General features: G+C 46.2%; 1 protein-coding gene across 6 annotated transcripts in view; it reads right to left on the reverse strand.

Annotated features, from left to right (window-relative positions):
- MRRF (mitochondrial ribosome recycling factor) overlaps positions 1-13192 on the reverse strand; it is a 222865-nt gene that overhangs the window by 35165 nt on the left and 174508 nt on the right. For 5 of the 6 annotated variants that reach the window (XM_058672154.1, XM_058672153.1, XM_058672151.1 and 2 more), the window contains exons 4-5: positions 10559-10677; positions 3443-3534 (exon numbers count right to left, since the gene is read on the reverse strand). In XM_058672154.1, coding sequence (XP_058528137.1) covers positions 3443-3534; positions 10559-10677 — 211 coding nt within the window. The remainder of the gene's footprint in view (positions 1-3442; positions 3535-10558; positions 10678-13192) is intronic. The other variant, XR_009246587.1, reaches the window with a different exon arrangement.

Below are 13192 nucleotides of genomic sequence, written 5' to 3' on the forward strand. Positions count from 1 at the left end.
TCTTTAGGCAAACAACAGCGAGAGACACACCGAACTTCCCCACCAACCCCACTGACTCTTTCCCAATTGCAGGCCTCCTCCCATCTCCACTCCCAGCAAAACAGGGAGGAGGCCTCAGGTCAGGATAACACCGTTACAAAAAGTGAACAGATTTAAACCCAGGAATTTCTCGTTTGTAAACTCATTAGTGCTGTGTGTAAAATGCAAACAAGAAGAAGCACGAGGAAGAATTCTCATCAGAGGCAATGACGTACTGTTAAAAAAGCGCAGGACAGTATGTGTATAACATAATCCAAAATCAGTGTAAGAAAAATGTACAGACATGCACAAGACTTTGCATAGAAAAACTCTAGAAAATCAAGGTGGTTAAAGTACTTGCCAATGAAGAACAGGTATTTTCATTTTAACTTGATTTAAGATGAGGATGATAAAGAAAGGATGTGGCCCCAGTGGGGGACGGGTCAGTCACATGGGCCTTTGTCTCCTGCGGGCATTCATGATTTCCTTATAATGCCACTTAGAGCCAGACACAAACTCAATAATTTCCAACAAAAACAGCCCGATTCTACCTAGGGTGGCTTTCCCATTGACAGTTTAGTAAAACAGTGAGTTGGGGAATACATGTCTGATTGGTATAAATGTGGCCTGATCAAAATGCTCCTCAAAACTTTTCAAAAGTTGGGGCCCGGCGGCGTGGCCTAGGGGCTAAAGTCCTCGCCTTGAACGCGCCAGGATCCCATATGGGCGCCGGTTCTAATCCTGGCAGCTCCACTTCCCATCCAGCTCCTTGCTTGTGGCCTGGGAAAGCAGTTGAGGACGGCCCAAAGCCTTGGGTTCCTGCACCCATGTGGGAGACCCGGAGGAGGTTCCAGGTTCCTGGCTTCGGATCGGCGCAGCACCGGCTGTTGTGTTCGCTTGGGGAGTGACTCATCGGATGGAAGATTTTCCCCTCTGTCTCTCCTCCTCTATGTATATCCGCCTTTCCAATAAAAACAAATAAATCTTGAAAAAAAAAAACTTTTCAAAAGTTGCCTTTCCAATATATCTTTAAAAAAAGGGGGGGGGGGGGAGGAAAGAAGAAGCTGAAACAAACAGAGCCCTGGGCCTGGCGACACTTTCCTGGGGAAGATGACAGCTATGTTCAAAGTGACATGGAGCCACCACAGCTGCTTCTCAGAGACTGTGTAAGGAGGGCCTGTGACTCCGCAGTATCCTATGGCACCTGCTCAAGGCTTAGGATTACCTCCCACCTACTTCCCAAGAGATTCAGGGGCAAAGTAAGACAGTGAGAGTCACATACCCTACAGACTCATTTAAATGAGAATGTAGGAATGAGAGGAGCATAAGGAGGAGAGGCAGTCACTGAGATCTGTGACTGAAATGAAAACTTGGCTCTAGGCATTCCTGAGCAACAATGAAAATGCAACCTTGCAGTGTGCAGGCGTCATTAGGCAGAGGAGGAGTCAGCCTGGGGGGGTGGCTTCCTGGAACTGCATTAGATATACCAGAAGCAGAGGGCCCGGTGCTACAGCCTAGTAGCTAAATCCTTGCCTTTCATGTGCTGAGATCCCACGTGGGTACTAGTTTGTGTCCCGGCTGCTCCACTTCCTGTCCAGCTCTCTGCTTGTGACCTGGGAAAGCAGTGGAGGACAGCCTAAAGCCTTGGGACCCTGCACCCGCATTGGAGACCCAGAGGAGGCACCTGACTCCTGGGTTCGGATCGCCTCAGCTCCAGCCCTTGTAGCCACTTGGGGAGTGAAGCAATGGATGGGAAATCTTTCTCTGTGTATCTCCCCTGTAAATCTGTTTTTCCAATAAAAATAAATGTTAAAAAAAAGTTAAAAGAGGGACTTAAATCTTCTGCTAAGAAATCTAAGATGACTCAGGTCTTACCTGGGCTGTCCCTGCCTTCCTGGGTTGGCCTGTCCCTCCCCACCACCCGTATTCCCTTTCTTTTTTCTTTTTTTTTTTAAAGATTTATTTATTTTTATTGGAAAGGCAGATATACAGAGAGGAGAGATGAGAGGAAGATCTTCTGTCCAATCAGTCACTCCCCAAGTGGCTGCAATGGCTGGTGCTGTGCCCATCTGAAGCCAGGAGCCAGGAGCCTCTTCCAGGTCTCCCACGCGGGTGCAGAATCCCAAGGCTTTGGGCCATCCTCAACTGCATTCCCAGGCCACAGGCAGGGAGCTGGATGGGAAGCGGGGCTGCCGGGATTAGAACCAGTGCCCATATGCCAAGGTGAGGACTTTAACCACTATGCTATCGCACCGGGCCCCGTATTCCATTTCTTAATCTGCAGCCAGAGAGATCCTTACAAAACCCACATCAGATCAGATCAACTTCTGCTTTTCTCTCTGTAGTGACTTCCTGCTGCAGCCAGCCAAAGCCCATTCTCCGGCAGGAACTGTAAGGCCTTTCGCAGCTCTTCCAACTAGTGCAAGCCCACGTCTATCGTTCTCCCCCGGACATTCTTTCTCAGACGCACCATCATCTTGCCTTTTACTCATGTGAAAATAATACAGCACTTTTGTGCATCTGGAATTTCAAGCTCTATGCATTAATATAGTTAATATTCTGTTCTTATGTCAATTAGCAGAGACTAATGGTTCTTCGGGGACAAGAGTTAGAAATTACAAACACTAAGCTAGTTTCTGACTTGGGATCTTTGTGCTTGCTGTTCACTCTGTCTGGAATGTTCTTCCCTTCCGCCAGTTACTCCTCACCACTTCATTCTTAACCAAATGTTACCTCTTTAAAAAAAGAAAAGACTTCCTTGTTGAAAGGAAGAGTTGCAGAGAGGGACAGAATGGGACGGGGCGGAGAAGAAAGGAGACGGCTTCTATCTGCTGGATCACTCCCTGATGGTTGTAACGACCAAGGCTGGGCCAGGACAAAGCCAAGAACACCTTGATCTCCCACGTGGGTGGAAGAGCCCAAGCACTTGGCCATCTTCCACGGCTTTCCCAGGAACACTAGCAGGGAACCGGATCAGAACTTGAATGGGTACTTGTATGGCACCCTGCCGTCACAGCTAGCAGCCCAACCCAGTGCACCAGTGCCACCTCCTCAAAGAACCTTCAGGCTAAAGCTGCCCGTCGCCATTACCCATACCAAGTTATTCTCTTTCCCATCCCACTGCCATCTCTTTCCTCACAGTACTTCATTACCTGAAACTACTTGAATCACCAACTTGTTCTCTCCTTCTAACCAGAATTGTAAAGTACACTCGAGCCAGGAATTTCAGAAGCCACTGCGACCTACTGAACTCTAAAACAACAGGTACAAAAAATATATATATATTTCCAAACAAGTAAAGTGGGTCTCAAAAGACATCTTCCGCGATGAAAGGGGCCCAACAGCAGGGGGGAGCACTGCTTGCCTTCCGAGGACAGTCAGTCACCTCATTTCACCGAGCTGTGTGAATTTCAGACAAACTCACTTCGGAATGGGTACCCGAATTAGTGTCCCTTCCACTTCTGGGTTCAGATTCATTCCACTTTCTCTTATAGCCTTGATAGCTGCAGCTGTACACTGAAAACCAGATCAAAAGGTAAACAGAATTAGTAAATAATTATTACCAGATGCAAGCCCTCCGTCGATAACTGGCAACCCATCCTGGCAGAACATGGAAACATTTAGTTCTGTTACCAGTAAGATCAGGAAGTTACATTGGTGTAGAGTGCTTTGATCAAGCAGAATAGCAAACTATGTCCACTCCTGGTACCAGTGTACAGCAGGAGGAAGAAAGAAGGAGAAGAAAAAATAAAAAGAAAACAGCTCTGCTTCTTTGAAAAGATTTCAATGGTTTGAGGCAACACAGATCAAAACCGCAATAAATCCCCAAGGGAAAGAGGCTGGTCTGTGCAAAGATCGGTGTAAAGACAGATGAAAGATTTCATACGTTAAAAAGTTCAGCTGACATTTTACACTCAAAATATACCAGTGCAGATTTGGAATGAGTAAATAAATTTAACTCATTCGTATCTACACTCATACCAAACTTGCTTTCAGAATGAGCTATGGTTCCGCCAGTGGGGGCTCCAGGAAAGACAGGAGGAGATGGCAGCTAAGAAGAATGGGCTTTGGAGTCGCAAAGATCTTAATTCCAATACCACCCCGACGACCATGTGGCCCTGTAGAAGAAGCCTGACTTCTCAAGCTTCCATTCCAAGCTGAGGCTCTGTGATACCTGGACCTGTGAAAGCAGGCAGACAACATGAGCAATCTATTCCGCTCTATGCTTCACACAGGGGTATCCAGTCAAGGACACAAGCTCTAAAAACACCCTCTGCACACCACCACCGGAAGGGAAGAACCCCTAAATCCTCCAACAAAGCAGACTTGATGGCCCCATTTAGCTGCTGTCTTTATGTCCTTCTCCAGCAGGTTTGCTCACTGATGTACCAGGTGTCAACTGGTACCCCGACCTGTCAAAGCGCCTCATCACCGCAAACTCAAGCTACTTTATAATTACAACCACACCTGCTTTGTAAAGGATAATGAGGTAACTGTGTGTGTGCTTTTGTGTGTGTATGAAGAGAGAGAGAGGTTGGCACAACAATGTGGAATTCATGAAACCAAAGCCTCTGACATTTTCAAAAGAATGCTAGATTTGACCAGAGCCAGTCCACATCACTTGGATTCCTCTGGCAACTCCCGGCCTGGAGTTCCTCTCTAGACTTTCTGGTTTAAATGAAGGGGTGGACACACACCTGTTTTAATTTACCAGGTGTTTGCTCTTGCTGCTCTTGTTTGTGGAGGAGGTCCCTAGAAAGGCTTATCCATTCCTAAATGACTTTCATTCTTCAATTATACAAATTGGCATTATACAGTCAAAAAAATCATCCAAAATTTCCATATAGAGAGCAGTCCCCTTTAGAGGATGTACACAGATTTTAACAACTGGCTACTACTTAAAATTGTGAATTACTTTCTTCACTAAGTCTTTTTCATTAAAATTTATTTATTTAGTTATTTGTTATTTGAGAGACAGAAAAAGAGGGATCCAATCATCAGGTTCGCTCCCCAACAGCAAGAAAACTGAGCTTGGAGCGCAGAGCTCATTCCGGGTCCCTGTGTGGTGTCAGGAACCCAATGACTCGGGCACCTCTGTTGCTTCCCAACACCTGCATTAGCACGCAGCTGGAACCAGGAACTGGAGCCAGAGCCAAGCCTAGAGCTGAACTCAGGCAACGCAACATAGGACAAGGGCACTCTGAACATTAGGCCAAAAGCTGGTCCTCAGACAGGAAGCTCTCTGACCACAGTTACCAGAGCTCGCAGGTTTCTCTAACACAACCAAACAAAGCCCCTTCATCGTGGACAGCATAGATACAGTCTTCCTAACGGGTCCAAAAGACACAATAAGGACCCCATGCTTTGTACTTCTAGTAATGGAAGGATTAAGGGAAGGCTGAATGAAGATTTAGCTCCATTCTTTCTGTATTTCCCACCCCCAAGGTCCGCAAGTTCAGTGCATTCAGTAATTGTCAAATTGGTTTTTATTTAATAGCCAAAACTAATTTAGAACTAGGTCTGGTGATGAAAAGCATGGTGAAGGTACCTAAAGCACTTGGATAAAGCAGTGAAATTAATTTTTCTCTACAAGAAAACTGTCACCCTTCTTAATAAGACGAGCCAGATTGGGTCCGACATGGCAGCGTAGCAGCTAAAATCCTCACCTTGAACACACTGGGTTCCCATATAGGTGCGGGTTCTAATCCCGGTGGCCCTGCTTCCCATCCAGCTCCCTGACTGTGGCCTGGGAATGCAGTCAAGGATGGCCCAAAGCTTTGGGACCCTGCACTCGTGTGGGAGACCTGGAGGAAATTCCTGGCTCCTGGCTTTGGATTGGTCAGCTCCAGCTGTTGTGGCTGCTTGGGGAGTGAACCATCGGATGGAAGGTCTTCCTCTCTGTCTCTCCTCCTCTCTGTATATCTGCCTTTCCAATAAAAATAAATAAAATCTTAAAAAAAGAAAAAAACAAGGATGAGCCTGGTCAGATCGATTTCAAAGTTTAACTAGGGTGAAGCCTCCATATTGAAGGAACTCGCTGATTTCAAGTTTCCCTAATCCTCTCCTGTAGCCTCTCACTGAATAGCTGATTACCCACCATGACAACATTTCACAGCGAGCTCCTCCCTTTCACATTTTAGCTGAGTATTTCCATATTACCTTTCCCTGCAGGCACAACAGCAAGCAGTGCTTACACCAAGCAGGGCAGCAACTACATTTTAGCTTTCATACCTTGCCAGTACAAGGCACGGGGCGCAGTAAAAGCTTATTGAGTAGATATAGGGACAATCTGAAATCTACTCAAAAATTCATCTTATTACTTCATGTATCTGATCCATCAAAAGTCCCTACTATACACTTGAACTTTTCTATGCTTTTTTTATATACAGAAAAAGTTTAATCAACCAAAGTTTTACTTTGTTAATAAAGCTACCAAAAACAGTTATTCTAACATATTATAGATATGTATACTGTGGTTTGACATGGTAACATGCAGAACCTCAGAGAATCGGAGTTAAATCTCCCAACATGGCATAAAAAAAATTCATGGTTCAGACAAAACAAGGCGTGCATTCTCAGAACATTACCATCTCTTATTCATAGCCTTTACCCCCTTACTGAAGGAACGCACACCAGTAACCTCAGGCTAAATTCTCTCAATGGCAGCACTGGCCAACTGGTTTTGGCTGCCTGGAATACCGTACTGAGAAAGATCCTACACTCCATATGGGGGCAGGCAGGGAAGAGTTCTAAGATTAATTAGCAACTTTCACCATCGCTGTTCATTTTTTAATTATGTATTTGACACATAAAGCAGAGTTAGAGAGATAGCTACATCTTCCATCTGCAGGTTCGCTCCTCAAACAGCCTGAACAACTAGGGCTGAGTCAGGCCAAAGCCAGAATCCAGGAACTTCATCCTGACTTTCCACATGGACGGCAGAAACCTAACCATTTAGGCCATTTCTATTGCTTTCTCAGGTGCATGAGAGGGAGTTTGAGGGCAAGTGTAGCAGCCAGGACTTGAACTGGTACCCATATGGAGTGCCAGTGATGCATGGGGCAGATTAAGCTACTATACCCTAACACTATCCCTTAACATTGCTATTCTTAAGCCAACAAATTCTAAAGAACTATAGATAAAAGACTTTTGGACACAAGTGAATAAGTCCTTGGGAATTTAGATTCACATGAACCCTATCAGTACCCTATTACCTACTGTCCTGGTTTTCTTTACACCTCAAGCAGCACCTAATGTAAGGTCTATCAAAGCACAGAACCAGCCTTTCCTAACCAAAAGTAAATTCTCAGCACCTCAAATAGAAGTCACTTGCAGGGACTCAAAGAATACATACTGAATTGATGAACGAATGGGGAAAGGAGTGCAGGCACTCACAACCAGCACGGCCTTATGTTCAATCCAGGCTCTATCACAACAGTGTGAAAACCTGGGGGAGCTACCTTACTTTTCCGGGCCTGCTTCCTCATGGATAAGATGCAGTAAATCATGCCTAGCTTTCCAAGCACCTGGGATGATCATACAAAATAAACCTAAGAAATGACTGGCAGGCATGGCACAATGGCTCAGGGGCTAAATCCTTGCCTTCAAAACACCAGCACCCCATAAGAGCGCCAGTTCGTATCCCAGCTGCTCCACTTCCCATCCACCTCCCTGCTTGTGGCCTGGGAAAGCAGTAGAGCACAACCCAAAGCCTTGGGACCCTGCACCCATATGGGAGACCCACGAGAAGCTCCTGGCTCCTGGCTTCAGGTTAGCTCAGCTCTGGCTGTTGTGGCCACTTAGGGAGTAGACCAGTAGGTGGGAGACATTCCTCTGTATCTTCTTTTCTCTGTAAATCTGCCTTTCAAGTAAAAATAAATCTTTTTTAAAAAAAAGTGATGACTGGTACTCGATGCACATTAAGTCTCTTCCTTCCAAAAAGAGTGATACAGAAACTGATTTTTTAAAAATTTATTTCATTTGCTTTGTTTTGTTCAAATCATGCTGTACACGGTGGCTTTTATTCCCTTTTCTTTCCCACCATTAGCTCTAGCTGTAGGCAAGTTCATAGAAAGCAGCAACTGGGTGTATCATTTATCAAGCAGGACACATGTTAAACAAATGCAACAGAGTTCTCTGTCTTCGGTGCATTTGAGAAGATTATGCATGTAAATCTGCATTGTGTCACTGCAGCGTGACACAGAAACACAAAGGTTTTGGGGGGAGAAGCAGCCAACCGCATATGAAACAGAAAGGAATTATATAAACACAGCGAGGATTAGCTCAGCATTTTAAAGCTATGAACCTGGGCACTCTATGGACAGCTTCTAAGCTAGAGGAAGGAAATGTTTGGTTAGAGTTATTTGTTTAATATATACACCAGATGATAAAGGAATTCAAAAGAATGTAACTCACACTTCCTCACTCTGCCCATGTAAATGAATCTCTCTGAGATGCCGGAGTGGGGGGAACCCCAATTTTTTTTCCCCAAAATTTATTGAATTTCAAGTTGGAGAAATGACAAAGATGCTTTGGCTACAAAAAAGAAAAGAAAAGGAAGAAGGAAGAAGGAAGAAGGAAGAAGGAAGAAGGAAGAAGAAGAAGAAGAAGAAGAAGAAGAAGAAGAAGAAGAAATATTCCAACTTCCTAAGAAAAAATTAAGCCGTGACTACCTCCTCCTGCCTCCTGAGATGCTCTGGTAGCCAATCAGGACCTTCTTCTGTGAATGTCATTTGCTATTTAATAACAGAAGTGGCGAGCTCTGAAAAGCAATCTGCCTGATGAGGTCCTTAAGCTGTGTAATTAGGAGGCCATTCCCTAAATTGGCCCACAGCGCCTAGGAAATTACAAGAACAAGAAAGTGAGGTCTGGGTGGTTCAGAGAAAGGGAGAGTCAACAGTTGCCTCTTGGGCCAGAAGGGAAAGTGTCCACAGTTGCCTTTGGCCCACGTCTCTGCTCCCCGGGGACACTAGCAGGGTGCCTCTCTTTCATCAACCAAATGACAAGTCATCATCCCTTTGAGGGAAACGTACGGACCGAGTCCATATGCCAGGCACTGTGCTTGATGCCGGACACAACGAACAAGTTAGCTAATGCCTACACTCCAAGCTTATGATTTCATGGAAGTGAGATGGAAAATAAGTGTACATAAATGTTTGCTGATAGCGATGAAGAAAAAAAGCGTGCTATATGAGAGGGCTGAATATGGACGAAGAGTTTAAATTGGGTAAGTGAGGGAAGGCTTCCCTGACAACGTGACAGTTAAGCTATGATCCAAAACCCAAGCAGCAGTTAGCCAAACGAGAGCATACCCAGCAATAGGACAGAAGAGGCAAAGGCCCCGGATGCAAAGGGCCTTGAGTGTTTGAGGGACTGAAAGGCAAAACAGGTTAGAACATCGTGCAGGACGACACAGCAGCTCAGGCAGAGCCTTGCAGGCCTCAGCAAGGGCTTCACACCTTTTTCCTAGAGATTATGTGAAGCCACCAGCAGATTTAAAGTGGGAGGATGACGTGACTCCGCATGTATTTTTAAGAGAGCCCACGCTGGCGGAAGTGGAGAATGGAATGGAGGTGGCGACAGCAACCCACAAGTGTGTCTGGCACGGAAGTGCAACCGCCTGTTTTGTGTGAAGGGTTGTGCTTAATCAGGGTTTGCTCTTTTCTCTAATCTAGTTTGTCGACTCCAAACTGGATCCGATGTTTTTGGACAGAACTACCGAAAACAATCAAAATCGGGAGGCTCCTTCACTTCATGTTCGCAGATGAGGGACGTGGAGGCCCCGAGAGGGGAGCTACTTTGTCCAAGGTCAAACAACCCATCGGCCGCGGAGCCAGGGCCACGTTCTGGATCCTCTGGGCCTTCCGATCCAGACCAACTCGTGGTGGACTGAGAAGGAAAAGCCTAATCACTTGTCTTCCTCCACCACACTTAAAATCATGAGGCCTCGAGGGTGCAACCCGCCTTCCACAGACAGAAAGGAATACAAATTCCCGGAGGATCTGCTCCAAATACTAACAGACAGCACAGGCTAGTGGCCCTCAGGCCATATCTGACCCCGACAGATGCCTCATCCCACAGTCTTCAGGAAAAAAAGGGAACTAGCCACCATTTGACAAACAAGGAGCTCACATGATAATTGGAATTACTAGCTTTTTTCTGGAAATAAAAATTTTACACATTCGCTAACACTCCCAGAGCCACTTTCTGCCTGTGCACAGGCACCTCCCACAGACAGGGCAGAGGCTTCCAATTTCCCAGAGCTCCGAGTCCTCCATAAACGTTGGCCAGGTGCCAATCACTGCATCCCTATCATTGTTTTTTTGTAGTTGGGACTTTGTTGCACTATTCAAGTTTCTTGCCTGGTTTCTAGCATGTGGGTGGGCAGAAAAGGTAGTTAGAAACAGCAAGAGAGCTTTCCCCTGTCCTTAGGCTCCTTCTATTTTGTCTTCTTCGTTTCACCCCTCCTGGTCCAACCCACCTGCCCGCCCCATTCCAAAGGAGACTGTGGACGGTGAGCCCTTCAGCAAAGGTCCCTTACCTCTGGGAAGCTGGCCATATTCACCAAAATCAGCTGTGGTGACTTCATGGAGATCTGGCTGATTTGGTTTAAGGCAAGCTTCCCATCAGCAGTCACCACAGTAATCTGATCAAGGGATCCTAAAAATAAACAAATAAATAAAATACAGGTGTTAGAATTACAATATAGGGCCCGGCGGCGTGGCCTAGCGGCTAAAGTCCTCGCCTTGAACGCCCTGGGATCCCATATGGGCGCCGGTTCTGATCCCGGCAGCTCCACTTCCCATCCAGCTCTCTGCCTGTGGCCTGGGAAAGCAGTCAAGGACGGCCCAATGCATTGGGACCCTGCACCCACGTGGGAGACCTGGAGAACGTTCCTGGTTCCCGGCATCGGATCGGCGCAGCACCGGCCTGTTGTGGCTCACTTGGGGAGTGAATCATCGGACGGAAGATCTTCCTCTCTGTGTCTCCTCCTCTCTGTATATCTGACTGTAATAAAATGAATAAATCTTTAAAAAAAAAAAAAAAGAATTACAACATAAAATTTAGGACCTTAGTAGCCCCACAGGTAATCCTCCATCTAACTCAGACCAAGAGATCCCTCATCAATGTGCCAAAACTGTTCAAAGTCCGTGGAGCAGTGCTGTCACGTGATGGAAAATGGCAGAAACTGTCAGCACCACGTTGGAATTACCTACCAAAACCAGGGTTGCCACCCATCTTCACCTGCCTGGACCTGAGAGGTCTCCTGTGATCCAGGACTGAAAGGTGAAGAGCTGACCCCCCCTACCCCCACCCCCAAGACCCAAGACAACTCTGCCATCTACTAGCTGTGAAACATGGGACCAGTTAAATTATTTTCTCTATATTTTGGTTTTAAACTCAGCAATAAGATACCCATCTCGCAGGATGAAAAAGAGGATTCTAGCTAAATATAAACAATTGAATACACAAAAGATATCAAAAATAACAAGCATATTATCCCTTTTAGTTATTATTATTACTCTAGCATCATTTTACTCTACTTTCCAGATGAGAAAATGAACTAGAAAAACAGAAATGAACAAAGATCACAGAGCCAACAAGATGAGACAATCAAGAGCTGAGACGTGGGTCGTGTAACAGGCTAATTCTCTGTGGTGCCACCATCTCATATGGGTACAAGTTTGAGTCGCAGCTGCTTCACTTCCAACCCAGCCCCCTGCTTATGGCTTGGGAAGGCAATGGAGGACAGCCCAGCTTCTTGGGCCCCTGCACCCACTTGGGAGACCTGGAAGACAATCCTGGCTCCAAGCTTCCGACTGGCCCAGCTTTGCCTATTGAGGCCATTTGGGGAGTGAACTAGGGGATGAAAGATTTCTCTCTCTCCCTGTCTCTCCCTCTTTCTCTGTCTCTCCTCTCTCTGTGTGTGTAACTCTTTCAAGTAAAATAAATAAATCTTTAAAAAACAAAAAAGAACCATAACCCAAATTCAGGTGTGCCCTGTTTTGATCTCACTTAAGGTCTTTGTTCCTCTAAGTGGAACACACATTCTGCAGGGCATCAGAATTGGCAAGGGGCTGCTAGGCTCTACCCCCGAGACCCTGCTCCTGGAGAGCCTGTGGAGCCTGGGAACTGGGGGGCAGGGTGAGACATGACCCCATCAGAGGATTCGGCCACACAGTCAAGTCTGGAACCACTCCCTTGCACTGCTCTTAATTTTGTTTAGAGCCTCTTCAGCAATGAGCTCATTAAAAAAAATGAAAAAGAAAAAATCCAGGTGGGCATTATGGCACAGTCTGGTTGAGTTTTGGCTGTTCACTCTGACTCCAGCTCCTGCTCATGCATCCTGAGAGGCTGCAGACAAGGGCTAAGTGCGTGCACCCCTGCCACGACATGGGAGTCCTGGGTAGTTTCTGGCTCCTGACTTCACCCCAGGGACCAGCGTGGTTTGTCGCAGATATCTGAACCAGCAGGAGGAGATTTCTCTCTCTCACTTTAATGCTCTGCCTTTAAGGTAAATGAAAAAATAACTTCACTGTTAATCTTGGACTTGTCCTTTATCCATATTTAAATAATAGAAAATTGGCAAAAATTTCAGAAACCCAAGAAGGCAAGCAGTACAGCCCCAATTACAGATAGAAGAGGGGCATTATTCAAATTTCCTGATTTCCTATGCAAATAAAACTAGAAGAAAATCCTTACCATTCACAGCGGAAGCACTCATCAATAGTTCCTTCTGAGACGCAGAGAAAGGAGTGGAGGGGAGGAGTTTTTTGCTTTGTTTTGTTTGTTTTATTGGAAAGTCAGGTTTATAGAAAGAAGGAGATAAAGAGAGAGAAATCTGTCTGCTGGTTCACTCCCTAAGTGGCAGCAGTGGCCAGAGCTGAGCCCATCCGAACCCAGGAGCTCTTCCAGGTCTCCCACACGGGTGCAGGGTCCCAGTGCATTGGGCCGTCCTCAACTGCTCTCCCAGGCCACAGGCAGGGAGCTGGATGGGAAGTGGAGCTGCCGGGATTAGAACCGGTGCCCATATGGGATCCCGGGGCGTTCAAGGCGAGGACTTTAGCCGCTAGGCCATGCCGCCGGGCCCCCAGCCATGTGTTTTTAACTATGTGTATTAGCTTACTTGTTTCTCTCCCTTCACTTAGGTTCGAGGCTCCTGGAAGCTAAGAAC

The sequence above is a fragment of the Ochotona princeps genome, chromosome 14, assembly GCF_030435755.1.
Source record: "Ochotona princeps isolate mOchPri1 chromosome 14, mOchPri1.hap1, whole genome shotgun sequence".
NCBI classification, from domain to species: Eukaryota; Metazoa; Chordata; class Mammalia; order Lagomorpha; family Ochotonidae; genus Ochotona; species Ochotona princeps.